Here is a 22,921-nt window from a genome sequence, read left to right on the forward strand (position 1 = left end):
ACAAAGTTGACTTTACTCTGTCTTCTTTTCCATCATCCAGCTACTCTACTTAGGGGATCAAAGGTCCAGCAAGATGAGTCTGATTGGCTAAAATTGAGTCACCTGACCTCCATGGCCAGGCTAGTGTAGGTCACCTTGACATACAGCCCCAGCAAGGCTACATTGAGTGGGGAGATAGATTCCCCAAACTGCTGGTATCTGAAAGAGGGAGACAGTGGCTTGCTCAGGACAGCTAATTTGGCACCAGGGGAGAAATGAGAGCTGAGGCTAACAGAAAAACCCCTAAAGAGCTAAGGAGAGAGTTTCCAACAAGCTCTGTGGTGTACACTTTTGTATATACCACCAGACAAGGGGAGGTCTCAGCTGCAGGATGGAGACAAAGAATGTCGAGGATTCAGAGACTTTTGTTGTGTGTTGAATTGTGTGACCCATCAAAGATATGTTATTTATTTATTTATTTTATCTTCACCCAAGGACATTTTTGCATTTATCTTCAGATAGAGTGGGAGGGAAAGAAGGAGGAAGAAAGAGAGAGAAACATCGATGTGAGAGAGACACATTGACTGGTCACCCACACGACCCCAACTGGGGCCAGGGGCAACTGAGGTACGTGCCCTTAGCGGGAACTGAACCAGGGCCTCTCTGGTCCGCAGGCTGATGCTCTAACCACTGAGCAAACCAGCCAGGGCCCATCAAAGATATTTTAAAGTCCTAACCCTCAGTATCTGTGACCTTATTTGGAAATGGGGTGTTTAGAGATGTAACAAGTTAAGATGAGGTCATACCAAAATAAGATGAGCCCTAATCTGATCACTGGTGTCCTTATAAGGAGAGAGGAAAATTGGTGACACAGACACACAAGGAAGAGGCACCCTGTGAGGACAGAGGCCGAGGTGGCAGCTTCGCAGCTGGAAGCCAGGGGCTGCCGCAACCGCCGGAGACCACAAGAGGCCAGGAAAGAGTCAGCCCTAGAGACTTGAGAGAGCGTGGCCCTGCCGACAACTTGATTTCAGACTTCTGGTTTCCAGGCCTGTGGTAATTTGTTATGGAAGCCCTAGGAAATGAACAGATTTGGGTACCTAAAAGTGGAGTGCTGTTGTAACAAATACCTAAAAATGTGGAAGGGGTCTGGAATTGGGTTATGGGTAGAGGCTAAAAGAATTTGAGTCCGGCCAGTGTGGCTCAGTGGCTGAATGTCAACCCATGCACCAAGAGGTCACTAGTTCGATTCCCAGTCTGGGCACGTGCCCAGGTTGTGGGCCTGATCCCCAGTGGGGGGCATGCAGGAGGCAGCCAATCGATGTTCTCTCTCATCGATGTTTCTGTCTTGCTCTCCTTCTCCCTTCCTCTCAAAAATCAATAAAGGAAAAAAATTTTTTTTACATAAAATTAATAAAGAAAAAAAATTTTAAAAAGACTACTGATAGGAACAGGAATGTCACAGGTGCTTCTGGTTAGGCTTTAAGGGAAGTGATGATGGACACATTACTGGACGCTTCAGGAACACTGAAGGTGTATAAACTGTAATAAATGGGCAAAACCTTGCAGGAATTGTGTTGTGTTGCAGGTGGAAGTCGAACTTGCAAGGGACAAACGTGCATAGTAGGGTGAGAAGATTTCCAAGCAAAATGTGGAAGGTGCAGACTCACTTCTCTTTCCTGCTTGTAGGAAAATGCGAGAGAAAACACATAAACAGAGGGATACATTGTGACTCTAAAAAGGAACCAGCAGCCGAAGGCTTGTTTGGGAATATCTCACTGTACTTAAAAGCTGAGAATGTGTGCTCTGGGCATGCGTGTGCAGCTGGAGCGTCCAGAGGGCTATTTTGGCCAAGGAGGTTCCTTATGGAGGAGCCAGGGGCCTCAGTCCAGGCCAGGCTCCCTGGCTGGGAGTTCTGGAGCCAGGAAGAGGAACCCTCAGGTTGTCTGGCTGAGAAAATCAGCATGGATCCAGCCCGTGCTGCTGAGAAGAGGCACAGCTCTCTTAAAGGACCAGTGCACAGAATCAGTCACGGCTCTCACCCTGAACTCTGGCAGAGGGACTGCAGCTCAGCGTGGACCACAGTCATAAAGGGAAAATTGAGTGGCTGTGGGGAGGGGGCTGAAATAGCATCAAGGAATGTCCCTGCGGGGTTCCTCTCCCACGCCTCCCGCCGATGCTGGCTTTCCTAACTCGAGCGTTCTTTTCCATACCACGGCCCAGCGAGTAGCAAGAGCCCCTTCCTGTTGACTCCTGGAGAACATCTCTCCAGGTGGGCAAATGTCTGGCAGACTGCAGCTCAGGCCCATGATGCAGCAGCCCTCATTAAGAAGCTGTCAGAGGCATCACGGGGAAAAGACCGATGTGGAGGGCTGGGGGCAGGGCACAGCCTCCTGTGGCCCAAGCTCCACCTTCCTGCTCCGTGGAGCCCTCCCGCCACACAGCCAGACACTGGTCTGCATTAGCCGGATGTACCTGCTGCCCTCATCCCGAGGGCTCCCTGAGATCCTGCCCCATGACAAAGGCCCTTAGATCCCTGGAGGGTGCAGCTGGCTTTGGACTACTCTGAGATGTTCCTGGAGTGGCTTCAGACCAAGCTCTGTCATCAAGCTTGAGTCTGGATCAACCTGGTGAACACCACCTCCTGACACCTGGGGACTTACTGAACCACCAGACACTTTCTGTGCCTGAGCCTAACAGGCAGCCAGCAGGGGAAGGACGAGCTTGGGTGTCTGGGCCTTTCACTGATCTGCCCCTGGGCTTGGTACTGGTGGAAGCAGCCTTGGTACAGAGCAGGGAACCTCCCACGCCCACCCAGACCCAGCAAAGCCAGCTACAAACTGTGGATCACTGTATCTCCAGACAGCCCAGGGATGGTCACAGGCAGAGCACTGGAGTCCCTCCCAAAAGGCCCCAGAACCCAAACCCCTCATAGCAGACTTCAGACCACATCAGAGCATGACCCAATTAGCTCCACAAGTGGCACAGTGAGAGACCTCACAGCTGGCACCGGACCCTGCTGGGCCCATCTGCTTCATAGGATCAGCCTCGCACAGCAAGTCATACATGGTAGTTAAATTCAATCCTCAGAGTCAAGCCAGCCCGAGGGTCAGGCCCACCCACACATGAGAATACAGCAATCAAGACTCAGCTACAGCCCTGGCCGGTTTGGCTCAGCGGTTAGAGCATTGGCCCACAGTCCAGAGAGACCTGGGTTCGGTTCCCCCTAGGGGCGCGTGCCTTGGTTGTGGTTTGTCCCCAGCCCTGGTTGGTCGTGCGGGTGGTGGCCTCTCGATGTGTCCCTTTCTCGTCAATGTTTCTCTCTCTCTCCCTCCCTCCCACTCTATTTGAACAAAAAACAAAAACAAAAAAGACTCAGCTACAGCCTCCAGAGCTCCGTGGTGGTAAGGAGCAAAGGCCACCTGTCGCAGCCACTGGGGCTGGGGAACCCACAGTTGGGACGGGTTGTCTGGGTGAGGGAAGATCTAGCAGCCAGGGTGACCTCTAGGCAACCTCCTGGAGATACTGGTGTTATACCCAGAACATTTGAAAAAAGAATGCTGAAGAAGCAGAAAAAAAAGACTCAGCTACAACAGGGGTGCTCACAAAACCCAAACAGGGGACTTTCCTGGAGCGCCTAGCTCAGGTGATGAGAAAGATTGTGCCACTGGGTCCCACAAGACACCTTCTACATAAGGCCACCCTACCAAGATTGGGAGACACAGATCTACCCCACACACAATCAAAGAGAGGCAGCCAAATTGAGGAGACAAAAAAACATGTCCCAGATGAAAGAACAAGAGAAATCCGCAGAAAAAGAGCTCAATGAAATCTAGGCAATCAAGCTGCCAGAGTTCAAAACAAAGATTTTAGAAATGCTCAAGGAATGTAGGGAAAGAATAGACTAACTCAGTAAAGACTTTAACAAAGTAAACATCCAAAAGGACATAAAAACCATAGAAAAGAGTCAGTCCGAAATAAAGAACACAGTATCTGAAGGGCAGAATACACTAGAAAGAATCAACAGCAAGCTAGATGAAGCAGAGTAGCAAATCAGCGATTTGGAACACAAGGGAGAAGAAAAAGTCCAATCAGAACAGCAAAAAGGAAAAAAAAAAAATTTTTAAAAAGTGAGGATAGTCTGAGGGACTGCATCGAGCATAACAGCATCTTCATTGCAGGGGATCCAGAAGTGGAAGAGATTCCGGGCCAGAAGGGATCGCCACACATTATTCAAAGTGGTGAAAAGCGAGGACCTACAACCAAGACTACGCTGCCCAGCAAAGCTATCATTTAGCATTGAAGGAGAAACAAATAGCTTCCCAGACAAGAAATAGCTAAAAGAGTTCATCAAACCAGTACAGTATTACATGAAATGGTAAAGGATCTTCTTTAAGAAGAAGAAAGAAAAAGAGAGAGAGAGAGAAAAACAGAGTTATAAAAATAAAACAATAATAGCCCGGCTGGTATGGCTCAGCGGTTGAGTGTCGACCCATGCACCAAGAGGTCACTGGTTCGATTTCCGGTCAGGGCACATGCCCAGGTTGTGGGCCCAATCCCTAGTGGGGGCATGCAGGAGGCGGCCAGTCGATGTTTTTTCTCATTGATGTTTCTGTCTCCTCTCCCTTTCCCCTCGTCTCTCTAAAATCAATAAAGGAAAAATAATAATAATAAAATAATAAATATGAACTTATCAATAATCACTTTAAATTTAAATGGATTATAAGCTCCCATCAGAAGACATAGGGTAGCTAAAGGGATAAGAAAAAAGCAGCCATATATGTGCTGTCTACAAGAGACCCACCTCAGAACAAAAGATACACACAAACTGCAAGTAAAGGGATGGAAAAGGTATTTCATGAAAATGAAAATGAGAAAACCCTTGGCTTATATCAAACAAGCTAGACTTTAAAACAAAGGCTATAATAAGAGACAAAGAAGGATGTTACAGAAAGGGATCAACCCAACAAAAGGACATAACCTCTGTACACATGTATGTACCCAACATGGGAGCACCTACATATATGAAGCAAGTCTTGATGGACATAAAGGGAGAAACTGACAGTAATACAGTCATAGCAGGGGATTTTAACATTCCATAACATCAAAGGATAGATCTTCAAGAAGGAAAATCAACAAGAAGACAGTGGTCTTAAATGATACACTACATCATATGGATTTAATTGATATCTTTAGAGCATTTTACCCCAAAGCAGCAGAATATACATTCTTTTCAAGTGCATATGGAACATTTTCTAGGATAGACCACATATTAGGCCACAAAACAATCTCAGTAAATTTAAGAAGACTGAAATCATATCAAGTACCTACTGAGACCACAAAGGCATGACAGTAGAAATCAATCCTAAGAAAAAAACTAAAAAATACGCAAGACATGCCAGCTAAATATTATGTTACTAAACAATGAGTGGGTTGATGATGAGATCAAAGAAGAAATCGAAGGATACCTTGAAACAAATGAAAATGAGAACACAACAACCCCAAATCTATGGGATACAGGGAAAGCAGTCCTAAAACAGAAATTCATAGCATTACAGGTCTACCTCAGGAAAAGGAAAAGCTCAAATAAAAACCTAACTTTACGCTTTAAGCAACTTGGAAAAGAAAAACACACAAAGTCCAAAGTAAGTAGAAGGAAGGAAATAATAAAGATCAGAGTGAAAATAAATAAAAAGAGCCTCAAACAACAACACAAAAGATCAATGAAACTTAAAAGCCACAAGAGAAAATTACTCACTACATACAGGAAAACAACCATATGACTAATGGCAAACTTCTTATCATAAAGAATGGTGCTAGACTTCCAGTTTCCTAGTTAGCATGTAAGGAGCTTAGAAGTGGTCCTTTCATCCTAACAACAAGTAGAAAGCTGAATAAACTGAAAAACCAACCAACTGTTTGTAGATCCATCAGTTACGGTCAAAAGGAGGTACGTGCCCTTAACTGGAATCAAACCCGCGACTCTGTCGTCCACAGGCCGGCGCTCTAACCACTGAGCAAACCAACTAGAGCCAGACCAGGAACTTTTAAAAAACTATGATTAATATGTAAGGACTTTAAGAAAAGGATAGGTAACACAGAAAAACTGATGGAAAATAAAAGCAGAGATGGAAAATTGAGGAAAGAAAAAAAAAATTACGGAGATTTTTTAAAAAGCTTTGTATCAGAAAAGTAAAAATGGTGTTGATGGGCTCATTAGTCGACTGGACATAGCTGAGGAAGGAATCTCTGAGTGTCAGCATATGACAATAAAAACTTCCAACTGAAAAGCAAAAAGACAGAACAGAATATCCAAGAACTGTGGAACAACTACAATGTATGTAACATGTGTGTAATGGGAATACCAGAAAAGGAAAAAACCAGAAGCAATATTTGAAGCAATAATGATTGAGAATGTTCCAGAATTAATATGAGACACCAAAGCACAGACCCAGGAATCTCAGAGAACACCAAATAAAGAAATGCAAAAAACAAAAATAAAATAAAAAACCCAGAGCCCCCAAAACACATAACACCTAGGAATACTATCGTAAAACTTCAGAAAGTCAGAGACAAATAAAAATAAATCTTGCCCTGGCCGGTTTGGCTCAGCGGTTAGAGCGTCGACCTGCGGTCCTGAGAGACCCGGGTTCGGTTCCCGCTAAGGGCATGTACCTCGGTTGCAGTTTGTCCCCGGCCCTGGTCGGTTGTGTGGGTGGCAGCCACTCGATGTGTTCCTTTCACGTCGATGTTTCTCTCTCTCTCTCTGTTCCACCTGAACAAAAAATGGGAAAGTGTCCTCGGGTGAGGATAAAAAAAAAAAAAATCTTGAAGCCAAAAGAACAAAACACCTATTGGTAAGAACTACATCTGACTTAACAGAGTGGAGTGAAATATTTAGTTTTACTTCTGATCAAGATGGGGGGTAGGTAACGCGGTATCGCATCCTCCCACATCCACAGCAATGTTACAACTAAACTACAGAACAACCATTATTCAAAACCGCCTAAAATCAAGCTGAATGGAAGTCCTACAACTACGGATTAAAACAGCAGCCACATCCAGACTGGTAGGAGGGGCGGAGGCAGATGGGCTGGTCCCACACCCACGTGTGGTGGATAAAAATCAGGAGGACACCTCGGCTGGGAAGGTCCTTCCTGAGGACTGAGGGGTCCCGATCCCACACCAGGTGCCCCGCTCAGGGTTCCAGTGCCAGGAAGAGAATCCCCATCACTTCTGGCTGGAAAAACCAGCGGGAACTGAGGCTCAGGGAGGCTGAGGCGGCTGGAGCCCCAGGCAGCTCCTTAAAGGGCCCGCGCACGGACTTATCGGACTCTCTCCCTCTAAGCTCGGAGGGGAGGCAGCTTGAGGGGCACCAGAGACACACAAGGAAGTACTGAGCTGTATGGCACTGGTGCAAGGGCTGGAGAGGAGGCTTTCTCCGGGACAAACGTGCTGTCAGAGGCCTTTGTTCCTTTGGTGACCCCTTCCTGGGGGCAGCAGACAGCCGCCATATCTGGGACTCCAGCAACCTGGCTCACACTGGTAGCCCCGTCCTGCTGATTCCCTGAGGCCTCGCCCCAACCAACTTTCAGGCCCACCCAAGCTATTGCCAGTTGCTTAACCATAGGATTGGCCTGTCTTGGATTCTGCTTCAGATTTTCCTAAATTCTTTCAAACAAGCAGCATCTGGTCTCAGCTAGCCCCATACCTTTCATTAAGGAATACACAGAAACAAACACAGGGAGGCAGCTAAAATGAGGAGACAAAGAAACAATTCCCAAATGAAGAACAGCACAAAACTCCAGGAAAAGAACTAAGCAAAATGGAGATAAGCAACCTAACAGATGCTGAGTTCCTTGGTTGCAGTTTGTCCCTGGCCCTGGTTGGGTCATGTGGGTGGCAGCCACTCGAAGTGTCCCTTTCATGTCGATCTCTCTCTCTCTCTCTCTCTCTCTCTCTCTCTCTCTCTTCCTCTTCCTGTCTCCCCCTCCCACTCTATCTGAACAAAAAGTGGAAAACTGTCCTCGGGTAAAAATTTTAAAAAATAAATAAATAAATGTTTCCAGCCCTGGCCGGTTTGCCTCAGCAGTTGGAGTGTCGGCCTACGGACCAGAGAGTCCTGGGTTCGGTTCCCGCTAGGGGCACGTACCAAAAAAATAAATAAATAAAAGAATTGTTTCCAGCCCTGGCCGGTTTGGCTCAGCAGTCAGAGTGTCAACCTGCAGACCAAAGAGTTGTCGGTTTGATTCTGAGTCAAGGGCACATACCTTGGTTGCAGGTTCAATCCTCATCCCAGGTCGGGGTCGTGCGGGAGGCAATCAATTGATGTGTCTCTCTTATGTCAATGTTTTTCTCTCTCTCCCTCCCACCTTCCCTTCCACGATCTAAATTCAATGGAACAATAACCTCAGGTGAGGATTAAAAAAAAAATTGTTTCTAATAATTACTTATATCTGTACCTCTCACTGAGAGGCCCCAGTCCCAGAACTAGCAGCAGCTTGCCTTAGTTTGCAGCTTGGCCTCACCTGGGCACCTCCAAGCCCAGCACAAGTAGTAGCCTTCTGGAGATTGCTCTGTAGCTCATGCTGGGAGGCCCTGGGCAGAACATAGACAGTGGCTGATCTTGGCCTGCACCTCCCAGGAGGCCTCAGAGCCAGCACACCCTGTGGACAGCTTCAGACCACTTTGAAACACCACCACCCAACCACCTTCACAAGCAACAAACTCAAGGGTCAGACTCAGCAGGCACAGAGCCCCAGTGAAGTACGTCCTGCTCTGTGGGGTGGGCCTCTGCACAGCTGATCCTCCATGGTGGTTGGTGGTTGCAGCCAGTCCGGGTATCTGATCAGCCTGGGGGCAGATCTTTCCCATTAATGTGCCAACAGCAATCAAGGCTTAACTACAAGAGGTCGGTGACATAGCCCACACTGGGAACATACCTTGAGTGCCCAGTTTAGGTGATTAGGGAGGTTGTGCCACTGGACCCTACAGAACACCTACTATATCAGGCCACTCTACCAAGCCTGGAAGGTATAGCAGCTGTATCTAATACATAGAAACAAACACAGAGAGGCTGTCAAAATGGGGAGACAAACATATTCCAAATGAAAGAACAGAACAGAACTCCAGAAAAAGAACAAAACAAAATGGAGACAAGCAATCTGCTAGATGCAGAATTCAAAACACTGGTTATAAGGATGTTCAATGAACTTAGTGTGAACTTCAACAGTATAAAAAAGGACCAGTGAGAAATGAAGGATACACTAACTGAAATGAAGAATAATTGATAGGGAATCAACAGGGGAGTAAATGAACCTGAAAGTCAAATCAGTGATTTGGAATATAAGGAAGTAAAAAATACCCAACCAAACAACAGAAAGAAAAAAAGAATTAAAAAAAAAATGAGGATAGTGTAAGGAGCCTCTGGGACAACTCCAAGTGTACCAACATTCATATATTAGGGGTGCTGGAAGGAGAGGAGAGAGAATAAGACATTGAAAACCTATTTGAAAAAAGGATGGAAAACCTCCCTAACTTGGTGTAGGAAATAGACATATAAGTCCATGAAGCACAGAGTGTTCCAAACTCAAAGAACCCTACACTAAGACACATCATCATTAAAATTCAAAAGTTAAAGACAATGAGAGAATCTTAAAAGCAGCAAGAGAAAAGCAGTCAGTTACTTACAAGGGAGCTCCTACAAGACTGTCAGTTGATTTCTCAACAGGAACTTTGCAGGCCAGAAGGGAGTGGCAGGTAATATTCAAAGTGATGAAAAGCAAGGGCCTACAACCAAAATTACTCTGCCCAGCAAAGCTGTCATTTAGAATCAGGGACAGATAAAAAGCTTCCCAGACAAGAAAAAAAAACTAAAGGAGTGCACCACCACCAAACCAATATTACAAGAAGTGTTCATTAAAGGGTCTTATTGTAGAAAAGGAAAAAAACACGAACAATAAAATGGCAGGAAGTGCATATCTATCAACAATGGACTCTATAAGAGAAAATAAATGAACAAGCAGAACAGGAATGGGCTCAGATACAGGGATCATGTTGCCGGTTGCCAGATGGAGTTGGGGGGATGGGTGGAAAAGGTGAAGGGATTAGGAAGTACAAATTGGTAGTTACAGAATAATCATGGGGATGTAAAGTACAGCATAGGGAATATAGTCAGATGGTGTGAGATTTATTGGGACGATCACTTAGTAAGTTATGTAACGTCTAATCACTGGGATGTAAGCCTAAAACTAATATAATGATGTATGTCAACTGTAATTGAAAAATGATTTAAAAACAAACCAAAAAAAACTTTCCCTCTGTTTAGTCCTTTGGAGCGCATATTTGCTGGGTGGCATGCTGCCCCATTCATGAATCACTTCATAAAACCAATCAGATCTTCATATTTACTCTTTCAATTATTTTTTTTACAACATTGACCTTTTGATTTATCTTTGCGCCAATATCATACGGCTTCAAATACTATAATTTTTCTAATGATGAGTGTAGCACACATTGCTCAAAGGTGTCCCACCTCCACCTAAATTCACGGAACCCATATCGAGATCTTCCCGGTTTCCCTCCGGAAGAAAGAGGGAAGACGCTTAGACTACGAATACGCCCTTCAGACACACGAACGTCCGGCGCGTCTTACGTGCGCCTTGAGGGCAGCGCGTCAACGCGCGTGCGCGGCCTGAAGGCTGCAATTGGACGGAGCTCGGCGAAGGGAGTTGACGTCTCTTCCGAGGCGGAGGAAGCAGTTGATTGACCCATGGTCTCCGCGGCCGCCAGGTAGGAGCTGGGTAGGAAGGAACCTCGGTGGCGGTGGCGAGGGGCGTGGGGTCCCGCCCAGAGCTGGAGGCGCGTGGGCGTGTTCTGGTCGAGAGCCTCCGGCTTGGGCGCGAGGAGGCCGGACCCTGAGGGGCGCTGCGTTCCCGCCGGCTCTGAGGGAGGCCGGGCCCGGTGTCAGGCATGGCGCGGTCTCTGGGATCCTGTGGCGTCCCCGGGTCCCTTGCTCCGGTCTCGGTGGCTGGAAGTGGCGTCCCGGGGCGGGCGCCCGCTCGCCTGCTCTTCCCGCGCGGCGGGAGGGACCCCGGAGCCCTGGAGGCCGGTTGCCCTGCAGCCCGCACGGTCCAGGCTAGCGAGGGAGGGCGGTCCCGCCATCACCAGGCGGGCGGAGCGCCCGCCGCGAGCACCGCAAGGGCAGCCTTAGTGCCTTGCTCGTCCCTGGTGTCTGAGGCTCTCTGCTGTGCGGCTGTGGGCGGAAGTCTTTTTTTTTTTCCTTTACTGATTTGAGAGTTAAACGATGTGCCCAAAGTTGGGAAATCGAAGAGCAGACAAAAACAAAGCTGAAGGAGGAGTATTGGGGTATGCTGCATGCACCAGGAATGGGGGGGGGGGGACGACTCTGGGATGCCAGAGAGCACCAGAGTGAAGGGATAGCTTCTCATTAGGACAAGGAGTTTCTGCCGGCTGGTGTGGCTCAGTGGTTGAGCGTCGACCCATGCACCAAGAGATCCAGGGTTCGATTCGCGGTCAGGGCACAGGCCCAGCTTGTGGGCCTTGATCCCCAGTGGGGGGGGGGGGGGCATGCAGGAGGCGGGCAATCGATGTTCTCTCATTGATGTTTCTCTTTCCCTCACCTTTTCTCTCGCTCTAAAATCAATACAGGGAAAAAAAGAGACATGGAGTTTCTCCCCTGGCTGGTTTGACTTAGTGGTTAGAGCGTCGCCTGGGGACCAAAGGGTTACGGTGATTCCTGGTCAAAGGTGTAAAGTCCCTGGGTTGCAGGTTCCATTGCCGGCCCCAGTTGGGGCAAGTTCAGGAGGGCAAGCAATCAATGTGTCTCTCTCACCCATTGATGTTTTTCTCTCTCTTCCTCTGTCTTAAAATCAATGGAAAAATATCCTGGGGTGAGGATTAACAACAGCAGATGTCTGAAATAATCCAAGTAGAAGTGTCACAAAGGCAATGATAAAGAAGGACCTAACACTCAGACAACAAGAATGGGCCCAGTCTCTAAAAAAACTCTCCTCAGGGAGGGGTATTGTTTCCTGTTACAGAGGGCAGAAAAGTGGCCTGGAGGGGGCCCAGTAGAAAATGTAGCATGCCCTTCACTTTTATGTGGGGGAATAGTTAAAAATACAGTCTCCTTTCAACCTAGAACATGGTTTCTACAAAAGTAGAAAGAAAAGTTCTGCCCTAGCCGGTTTGGCTTAGCGGTTAGAGCTTTGGCCTGCGGACCAAAGAGTCCCGGGTTCGATTCTGACCAAAGGCACATGCCTCAGTTACGGTTTGTCCTGGCCCCAGTTGGGGTTGTGCGGGTGGCAACCAATCAGTGTCTCTCTCTCACATCAAGTTTCTCTCTCCTTCCCCCTCCCACTCTGTCTAAAAAAAAAAATTTTAAATAGCCCTGGCCGGTTTGGCTCAATGGTTGGAGCGTTGGTCTGCGGACCAGAGTCCCAGTTTGGTTTCCACTAGGGGCACATACCAAAAAATTTAAAAAATAAAAAATAAAGAAAATAGATCTATGCCAGGAACCACCCTGGAGAGCAGAGTGCTTGAGTTCCAGCAGTGGGAATGAAGACAAGGATAGGGATATGGAATGGGAGGACTGTCCTCAACATGCCTTTTATACCTTACAGCTAAAGTTTAGTGATATAAGAAAATAGGATCTTCGCCCTGGCCGGTTTGGCTCAGCGGTTGGAGCGTTGGCCTGCGGTCCCGAGAGACCTGGGTTCGGTTCCCACTAAGGGCACGTACCTCGGTTGCAGTTTGTCCCCGGCCCTGGTTGGTCGTGCGGGTGGCAGCCACTTGATGTGTCCCTTCACATCGATGTTTCTCTCTCTCTCTCCGTCCCGCTCTATCTGAACAAAAAATGGAAAAATGTCCTCGGGTGAGGATAAAAAAAAGAAAATAGGATCTTCCTGATATAATGCTCAGGGCTACAACAATGCTATATAGAATTAGTTTGCCCTGCAGATAGCAGGCCCACCCAGGAACACCTAGTCTGTTATCTGAGGTATTTCAGGGTACATTGGGTCACACTTAGCCCCGAGCTGCGCAAACACAATGCAAGCCTAATTCCTTGAGATTGTGGGGGAGGTTGAGTCTCTGACTCAAGACCTCCAGGCTCCGTGGACTCTGTCAGACTCACAGCCGCTCCTAACATCAAACATTAACCCAGAATGGGATGTATCACAGCCAATCTGCTAATGAGGTTACAAAAACAAAAAAGAAATCCCATCATTTACAATACATTACAGGCAAAGTCTCAAGATGAATGATAATTTGTCCTCTTGTAAGATTTGGTTGTACTCTCTGCTATATGTGCTTATACAGTTACCCTAAATTCACCTGGTAATTGGGGTGGCCATCTGTGCTAGTTAATTGCCTTTATCTGAAGGAAAAATAGAAAATTTCTAATCTCTATGAGCAGTCCTGTAACCTCCCAGGGGGACAGGGAGTTGGGAGGATGTTTACATTTAAAAGAGATGGTTTCTAGGCCCTTCAGAAAAAGTTTCTGGATATTATCTGTGTATAAAGCTAATTTATTTAGCCTTGTAAAAGATTTGCATATACACCAAAGGAACTGAGGAAGGAATTAAAAATAGTCGGTTTTTCAAAGAAATGCTCCAAGGAACAGGAGGGAGGAAAAGTGAAAGAGGGTGAGCTTTGGCCAAAGGGAAAATGCACTTGTTAAAGTTTGCTTACAGTGCAGTAAAGTGGTGAACTGCAGGACCGGCAGTATGGGAATTCTGGAGACAATTTAGTGAGAAGCTGTGCATGGTTAGGATGCCCTCAAGTGGTCAGATCTAGCCTGTACTTTCTTACACGTTGAATTAAAGAAAACTATTACCAGTGCTTCCAGATCCTGCTGGATTCCAGGCAAAACTCTTGTCTCTGGTCGTTAACCCTTTGAGGATGTGTCCTCTTTCATGTCAGTGATGTCATTGCTTACACCCACCCAGTTATACATAGATAAGACCTTTGGTTGGTAATGTTACGATTTTAATGGGGAAATGAACTCTCCATTGAGCTATTCTGGAAGGCCATAACATGGGGATGAAGTTTAAGATCGAATGGCATGTAAGTTTAGCTTGGGAGCTTCTTGCCACCACCAATGTAAGAAGTTCAACAGATTCCTTTGGAGTCTTCCTTCTGCATCTTCTTAAATTTGTGGTAGAGACTTAGCCACTACAGTGCTTACTGGAGGGAGTTAGGTATGCTGATGGTAGCCGACTCAGTGGACGCTGCTTACCATAGTTTGGGCTCACTTGCTGGAGTTAGCTCTTTATCAAGTGAGGACTTGTTCTAGGAACACTGCATTTTGAAGGGAAATGTAAATGTTTTCAGTTTTATGTAAGTAGGACTTAGCAGTAGTTAAACTGAAAATTATATTGGTAAACTATTTCAAAATTCTCTGTGAGTATGGTATTATGTTCCAGATTGGCTTAAAATATTAGCTAAACCAAGTCAAGGAAATTGTAACTGAGTTCCTGTTTAGTGATTAGCTTACTTACATTCAGTTATCTCATAAAAGCCTTTGTATTGCCCTGGCCAGTTTGGCTCAGCGGTTAAAGCGTCGGCCTGCGGTCCGGAGAGACCCGGGTTCGGTTCCCGCTAAGGGCACGTAATTTGGTTGCAGTTTGTCCCCGGCCCTGGTTGGTCGTGCGGGTGGCAGCCACTCGATGTGTTCCTTCACGTCGATGTTTCTCTCTCTCTCGCCCTTCCTCTCTCTCCCTCCCACTCTGTCTGTACAAAAAATGGAAAAATATCCTCGGGTGAGGATAAAAAAAAAAAAAAAGCCTTTGTATTTTGTTTGAGTGATCAAAACTGAGTTTAGGGGTCTATTCAACTCCCCCCAGGCCCCTGATCAATACCAGCTAACATCACACATCTTACCAAATTAGGCTAACCAAATATAGCAGGCTAATTTTAAGTTGATAATTTTGTATGGTCCGAGAATAGTTTTATAAATATCCAAGTGGCCCTTGGCAGAAAAAAGTTCCCCGCCCCTGGCTAGACAGTATTAGAATCCTTCCTCTTTAAGGTTCCAGCTAAGGATTAATTTTTTTTTACATGAACCCCCTCCCCCATTTGATGCACTTAATAGTTAAGAATGTGGGCTTTAGGGTCTAAATACCTGGCTCATATCTCTGTTCTGCCAGCTGCTGCCTATGTGACTGCAGGTGCTGTGAGGATGAAATGAGGTCATGGGTATGACGCTCATAGCCCAGTGTCGGCACATTGCAAACCCTAAGAACGCTAGTCATTGTTATGAAATGTTTTTCTTTCTACAATAGCCATCTGTGGTAACAGGCTAAAAATTACCATTTTCTTTCTTTAGTTTGTTTTGGAATCTGGGTAATATTGTTTCAGTTAATTGTTACGAATGTTAGAGTTACAAAACAGGCAAAAAGATTAATTACATTAGAAATACAAATGTACTGCTGATTTGGAGTTGGCATATAAAGTGCTTTCTGCTGCGTTCTAAGGAGTGAAGGACTGTGACGTTAGATCCCATGCGTCTGTGATACATGAAGAGCATCTGAGAGCAGCGTGTTCCCTCTTTTCCTGTCATCCGCCAGTTCTTCAGGGTGAGCTGTTCTCTCATTAACCTGGAGATTTACAAGTTGTGACAGTAAAACAGTGATTCTTACCTACCTGTGCGTGTGCCTTGCAAGGGCCCGATCCAGCAGTTTGCACAAAGTTGTAGTTTTTGCTGGCCCCTGACTCTGGTGTACCAGTGGGGCCCCGCAGCCCCAGCTCCTGAAAATGATGAGGTAGGCACACCATGAGGGGGCCCAAGGTGTTCAGGGTGATTAGTGGGCTCATTTCTTACATGCTGTTCATTTGTCCAACAATATTTATTGAGCATCCACTTTGTGCCCAGCACAGGAAACAGATGAATCAAGCACCTTTTCTGAGGCCACCGGAGAGACCACGTGCTGACAGATTCAGTGCAACAAAGTTTTCTAGAAATTCTGGGCTTCCCCCTCAATCTTGTGGTAGAATATTGCACTGTGTAGAAGCATCTCAGTTAACGAAAAGGGGAATAAAAAAGAGAAGGTCACTTTATTGCTCATTGGTAGATAAGGAGAGATAAGGACATGTAATTAATTTGGCCATCCATTAGTGTTAGGCACAGCAAGGAAGATTGATTTATTCCTTTTTTTTTTTGTTCCTTCTCTTTACTCTTTTTTTTTTTTTTTTTTTGCATTTATCTTCAGATAGAGCAGGAGGGAGAGAGCGAGAGGGAAAGAGAGAGAGAGAGACATCGATGTGAGAGAGACACATCGACTGGCTGCCACCCACACAACCCCAACCAGGGCCCAGGACAAACTGTCAACCGATGTACGTGCCCTTAGCGAGAACTGGACCGTGGGCTGACACTCTAATTAACCACTGAGCCAATGCTCTTTCTAACATTACCTGCCGTCTCTCTAGATAGATAACCCAGCAATTGTAGTGAAAGTTGCTGTCATTTATCTGGACCATATAGAAAGCTTCTTAACGTACAAATGCTTAACCAATGCTTACTGCATCTGTGTACAGCAGATACATTTTGCAGGTGAGGAAACTAGTTAAACTACTAGTAACTTGTCCAAAGACACTCAGTTAGCCTGATTATTGATATTCAAACCAAGGTCTGCCTGGTACCAAAGATAGTTTATCAGTAAACAGTTGAAATTAGTATTCACACCTCTTACTTATATTTGAATAGAAAAATGGTAGCTGGCAACTTGATCTTAGTGAAAAAGCAAGAGAGGCTTAAATTTAAAGAAATATTAGTGGGGGGAAAACTACTGAATTGTAAGAAAAATTGTGTCAGAAGGAAGCTGTGGTTGGACAGCTGTAGCCACTGACCCCAGGCCAAGGAACAGGCCAAGGGAGGAAACGTGAATTCATGCAAAGAGAACGTTTTGCATGATTAGTATCTCCCTCCTCTACTAAATTGAATTTAATTGCTTTTCTCCTCTCAACATTTTTAATTTAACTTGGCACAGATAAGATCTTACAAGGCATCTCTTGAAAGACCCTAAATGATATGCAGTATTTGATAAGACATTTAGATAGGAATATTTGAGAGACACATCTCTCTGATGAGGTTTGTGTTATTGTCAGAGTTTGAATTTCTAGCAGTAGAAAAAAATTCTATTAAAAAGTCCTTGAGACAGGAGAAGACTCCTGGTATGGCAGAGTGAGGAGGGTGGCAAAACTGGAAAACAAACAAACAAACTTGACTATAAAACAGGACAATTGTCAAAAACAACAGTTTCAGAGATCTGGAATTTGACTAAAGACATAAAACAAATTGGAAAACATTCATGAAAAACCACTGAACGTTAGTTAAGACCGATGAGAATCTGTAGCATTTTTGTCCCAGCTGCTTTTACCCCAGATCCCTGCTCAACAGTCAAGGCAGCAGTTAACCGCAGCAGGGTCAACCTTTGGGACGGTGCCAGGTGCCACACAGATGTGAGAGGCTGACGGAGAGTAGATGCGGAGGGAGACTTGAAGGTTGCCTGGACTTCGTGCTTTCCGTGCCCCACAGATCCACCTGCAGAGGGGGGAGCTGTACCTTTTTAGGTTTGGGTACAGACTCAGATAATCAGTTGACCTAAGATATGAAAATATTGAGTCTACTCCAAGTAGGAATCCAAACATAAAAATTAAAGTAAGGGGGAAAAAGGAACTGAGCTAGGACATCAGTGGACACACATTGTAGATAAGAAAAAATTCGTAGATTTGCCCTGGCCAGTTTGGCTCAGTGGTTAGAGCGTTGGCCTGAGGACCATTGAGTCATGGATTCGATTCTGGTCAAGGGCACGTACTTCGGTTGTGGTTCGTCCCTGGCCCTGGTCGGGTCATGCGGGAGGCAACCAGTCTGTGTGTTTCTCTCTGTCTCTCTCCCTCCCTCCCACTCTATCTGATGATAAATAGAAAAATATCTTTGGGTGAGAAATTTTTTAAAATCCATAGATTTACTACAGGCAAGTTATTAAATAAATTAAAAAACCCAGATTATTATGCTAAGCAAAATAAACCAGAGAAACAAATGCTATATGGAATCTAATTAACAAAATAAACTGATGAACAAAATAGGACCAGAGGCATGGATACACAGAACAGGCTGACGAATCTCAAGGGCAAGTGGGGACTGGAGGAGATTAGCCAAAGAACATACGTGCATATATGCGTAGCCCATGGACAGAGGCAATAGTGTGGTGAAGGTGGGGGTTGGGAGGCAGCTGGGTGGAGGGGGGGATGGAGAGGGAAATGGGGGACATCTGTAATAGTGTCAACAACAACAAAAAAGAAATGCTAGTTGTCAAAACTCTGGACTTCAAGTTTGGTAGATATAGTTATTTGTAACAAATGTCCTCACAGTTTCATTTCTAGTTATTTTTCTAAAGAATCTTTACACACAAAAAAGATAAAAAATAAAAAAAGAATCTTTACACCGTTTTTGATAATGTATATTAAAGAATTTTTTTAAAAAGCCAGCAACTATACCAGTCTGTAGAAGGAAAAATCAAAATCTGGAGTTGATATAGTGTGATATCTAAAATGGTCAGTTTTCAACAACAACAACAACAACAAAATTATAAAACATGAAGAAACAAAGTGACTCATCCAGGGGGTTGGGGAAAGGCGTCTCTAAGTTGGCCAGATGGTGGATAGAGACTTTAGAACAGCTCTTATAAGGTATGCTCAGAGAACTAAAAGAAAGCACATTTAAATCATTACAGGAAAATATGACATTGAGTCTAAAAACAGATAATAAAGAGATAGAGAATATAAAAGAGAACCAAGTGTAATCTGAAGTTGAAAGTACAATTAATGAAGTTAAATTTGGAGGGGGAGGGCTCATTCCCCCTCATTTTTTTTTTTTTAATCCTCACCCACGGATATTTATCCATTGCCTTTTTTTAGATAGAGTGGAAGGGAGGGAGGGGGAGAGAGAAACATCGATGTGAGAGAGACACATTGACTGGTTGCCTCCTGTACAACCCCAGCCGGGGCTGGGGATCAAACCTACAACCCAGGTATGTGCCTGTGACTGGGAATTGAATCCGTGACTCTTTGGTCCATGGGTTCATGCTCTAATTGCTGAGCCAAACCAGCCAGGGATTCCCCTGTCTTTTTTATTCTCTCCTCTGCCATTTTGCTGGGCAACCCCTTTGATTATCATCAGTATTTCTAGAATTTTCTCCCATTCTCTCCCTGTAAATCCAGTTTACCCATTCACTCATTCAAAATACTTCTATGAAATGTCTAATTAGGGGCTGGGTACTATGTGTGTTGGGAAAAGAGAATGTTTCTACTTTGAGATACTTAGAAAGGATTAATACCAAACTTCCTGGATGAGCTTTTACTATGTGCCAAAATTATGCTAAATGCTTTGTAAGCATTAACTTACCTCTATTTTACAGATGAGAAAACAATTGCACAGAGAGATCAGATTAACTTTTTTTTTTTTCTTTTTAAATTGATTTGAGAGAGGAAGACGGAGAGAAAGACATCGACTTGTTGTTCCATTTATTTATGCATTTATTGTTTGATTCTTGTGTGTGCCCTGACTGGAATTGAACCTGCAACCTTAGCATATCTAACCTACTGAGCTCCCTGTCCAGGGCTAGGTTAACTTCTCAAAGACAACAAAGCTAGAGAGTGGCAAGCTGGGATCTGAATTCTAGTAACAATTATAAGAAATGAGCTTTCAACCTAGTTAGCTTTTCCAGATTCTAACCAAGCCATGTTACAGAGCCAAGGTATGTCCACACAAGGCCATGGACAAATGATGGAGCCATGGCTGTGATTAGCATTCTCATCTCCACCAGTCTGAGTCTGGTTTATTTACCATGTTCATAGTGTTGACCTGTTTTGAGTTAACGTGTTTAACCCCATTATAATCTGTAAGTAAAAAATATGTTGAAATTTCTGGTAGTAAAAAGAGTGGGGTTATGCAATAAAGAAACATAAACTGTTTTGAAACTGACAAATATTGCGATTTGAGTGGTGAGCTGCAGTGGTATTGAGTTGGAATGACTGAAGGAAAAATAATAAACCAGACAAATTAAAGTGTGTTGTGTTCCAACAAGAGTAAAGTCATTGACAAAATGAAAATGAAACAAAACCCCCAAACCACAAGTGCATCTTTTGGGTATGTGGCTGGGAAGCGGGCATCCACCCCTGTTGCTTTGTAGCCTAGTGTTGGTTCAGGAGAAGGCAGGGAGTTTGAGAACAGAACAGCCAAGCTCAGAAGAAGAGCTCCTTCTGGATCTTCGTTGTACCTTTAGCTTCAGGTCCTGAGTCAAACTGGCCACAGGTAAAAGGTGTAGATGTAGAGCTAGCAAGGTGTTCCCAGTGTCTGAGGCATTGGAGGAAGGATGGCTGGGTCAGTTTATCTGCAGAGAGAATGTTTGCAAACAGCAGGAAGCCAGATAAAGAGATAAAGGTAGGAATCTCAGGGCTGACAAGTGAATTAGTCTAGCAGAGAGCAGGAGAGAACCTGAGATTCGATCCTGAAGGTCAGTGTGAGCCTAATCCAGGCAGCATTTAGCAGCTTTACAGATTTCAAGCAGTGCTGTCCCCACTTAATTGTATACCTTTGTGAAATTTTCCTCAGTTTCTCTAATCAGAATCAGTCACCTTTTCCTGATGCTCTGTAACGAGAGTCATTAATTTATTTATCCAACAAATGTTTCTTGACACTATATCACCAAGAAAGCAGTAAGAGGGAGACAGACAAATAAAACGAAGGGAGAGATTGGTTTGTTAGAAGGGCACATAGGGAATTAGCAGAGCAGAGTCTTCAGGGTCTAAACCAGGCTTGAGAATCCTGGAAACATCCTGGAGTCAGTGCCTGAGGTGGAATGGAGGTAGTCAACCACAATGGCAGTGGGGTAAAAAATTCTTCAGAGGAATTCATTAGCAGGTTTGAGAGGGCAGAAGAAAGGATCAGTAAACATGAAGAATATCAGTAGAAATGATTCCATTTGAAGAACAAAACAAAGCTGAAAATGAATTAACAGCCTCAGAAACTGGTGGGACAACATCAAGTGTTGTACAGACCTTTGGGAATCCCAGAAGAAGAGCAGAGAGAGAATGAGTCAGAAAAAATATTTGGAATAGTGTCTAAAAATCTCGAAATATTGAAAAACATCATATAAGTTCCCTATTGCTGCTGTAATAAGCTACCATAAATGTAATAGTTTAAAACCCCACAATTTATAATCTTACAGTTCTGGAGGTCAGAAGTCCTAAAATGAAGGTGTCTGCAGGGCTGTATTCCTTCTGGAGGCTGTGGAAGAGAATCTGTTGACTCGCTTTTCCAAGTTCTGCAGGCCAACAGCATCCACTGGCTCAGGGACTCTTCCTCATATTGGTCCACCTCTACTGCTGTGATGGCATCTGCTCTGTGACTCGGTCCTTCTGCTTCTCTCTCTCTCTCTCTCTCTCTCTCTCTCTCTCTCTCTCTTTCTCCCCCTCTCTCTTTTTTTATCCTCGCCTGAGGACATTTTTTTTTTATATTCTTCAGATAGAGTGGGAGGGAGAGAGAAACATCAACGTGAAAGGGACACATCGACTGGTCGCCACCCACATGACCCAACCAGGGCCGGGGACAAACTGCAACCGAGGTACATGCCATTAGCGGGAACCGAACCTGGGTCTCTCTAGACTGCAGGCTGATGCTCTGACTGCTGAGCCAAACTGGCCAGGACATCCTGCTGCTCTCTTATGAGGACTCTCGGGCCCACCAGGATAAGGAAGGATACTCTCCCCATCTTTAATTTAATCATATGCGCTAAGTCCCTTTTACCATATAAATAAGGTAACATAATAGTACTCATAGATTCTGGGGTTAGGATGTGGATATCTTTGGGGGATATTACTCAGGCTACCACAAACATAAATATACATATCCAGGAAGCTCAGTGAACCCTCGAGTAGGAGAAACACAAAGATTCACACCTAGATACATCATAGTAGTAAAACTACTGAAAGCCAAAGATAAAAACTTAAAAGCCACAAGAGAAAAATTAGTCACTACATACAGGGAAACAACCATATGACTAATGGCGAACTTCTTATCATAAAGGATGGTGCTGGACTTCCCGTTTCCTAGTTAGCATGTAAGGAGCTTAGAAGTGGTCCTTTCATCCTAACATGTAGAAAGCTGAATAAACTGAAAAGTCAACCAATTCTTTGTAGATCCATCAGTTAAAGTCAAAGGGAAAACCGCTGCCCACAATTGGAAAGACATGCGGGTGCACAGAACCACAACTTCCTGGAGCAGAAGCTGGGGTAGGAAACCAGAGCTGTCACTGACAAGCTGTGGAGGCTCAGTGTGGACGTCTGAGAGTAAAAGACTTCCCAGGAGCCCAGTCACAAGGGGGCCCCACACTGCTGTGAGTTGTACCTCCAGGAGCTCTAGGAGGCACTCAGTGAATGTTGAAGAATCCCCTGTGCTTCTGGTAGGGGGAGGGGCAAAGTAATGACTTTGATATGTCAGACATGCTGTTCTTTTTTTTTTTTTAATCCTCACCTGAGGACATTTTTCCATTTTTTGTTCAGGTAGAGTGGGAAGGAGAGAGAGGAACAGAGAGAGAGAGAGAAACATCGATGTGAAAGGGACACATCGAGTGGCTGCCACCCGCACGACCAACCGGGGCCGGGGACAAACTGCAACCGAGGTACATGCCCTTAGCGGGAACCGAACCCAGGTCTCTCGGGACCGCAGGCCGATGCTCTAACCACTGAACCAAACTGGCCAGGGCCAGACATGCTGTTCTTAACAAGGCCTCCCCTCAGAAGAAACTTGTAACAGAGCCTAACCTACCTGGGGACAGGGAAATACCTAACTCCACCTCCTTCTAGCCATCCTGTCCCACCTAAGGAGAGAAGGGGAACATGAAAACTGAAGCACTGGTGA

At 45.1% G+C, this 22,921-nt stretch overlaps 1 protein-coding gene across 1 annotated transcript in view; it reads left to right on the top strand.

Annotated features, from left to right (window-relative positions):
* The first annotated feature begins 10,704 nt into the window (after window positions 1-10,704).
* DHRS7B (dehydrogenase/reductase 7B) overlaps window positions 10,705-22,921 on the top strand; it is a 63,290-nt gene continuing 51,073 nt past the window's right edge. Inside the window, exon 1 of the mRNA XM_036278438.1 lies at window positions 10,705-10,770. Within this exon, the coding sequence (XP_036134331.1) occupies window positions 10,751-10,770 (20 nt within the window). The 5' untranslated portion in view covers window positions 10,705-10,750. The remainder of the gene's footprint in view (window positions 10,771-22,921) is intronic.

This window comes from Molossus molossus, unplaced genomic scaffold (genome assembly GCF_014108415.1).
Source record: "Molossus molossus isolate mMolMol1 unplaced genomic scaffold, mMolMol1.p scaffold_m16_p_28, whole genome shotgun sequence".
Classification (NCBI taxonomy): Eukaryota; Metazoa; Chordata; class Mammalia; order Chiroptera; family Molossidae; genus Molossus; species Molossus molossus.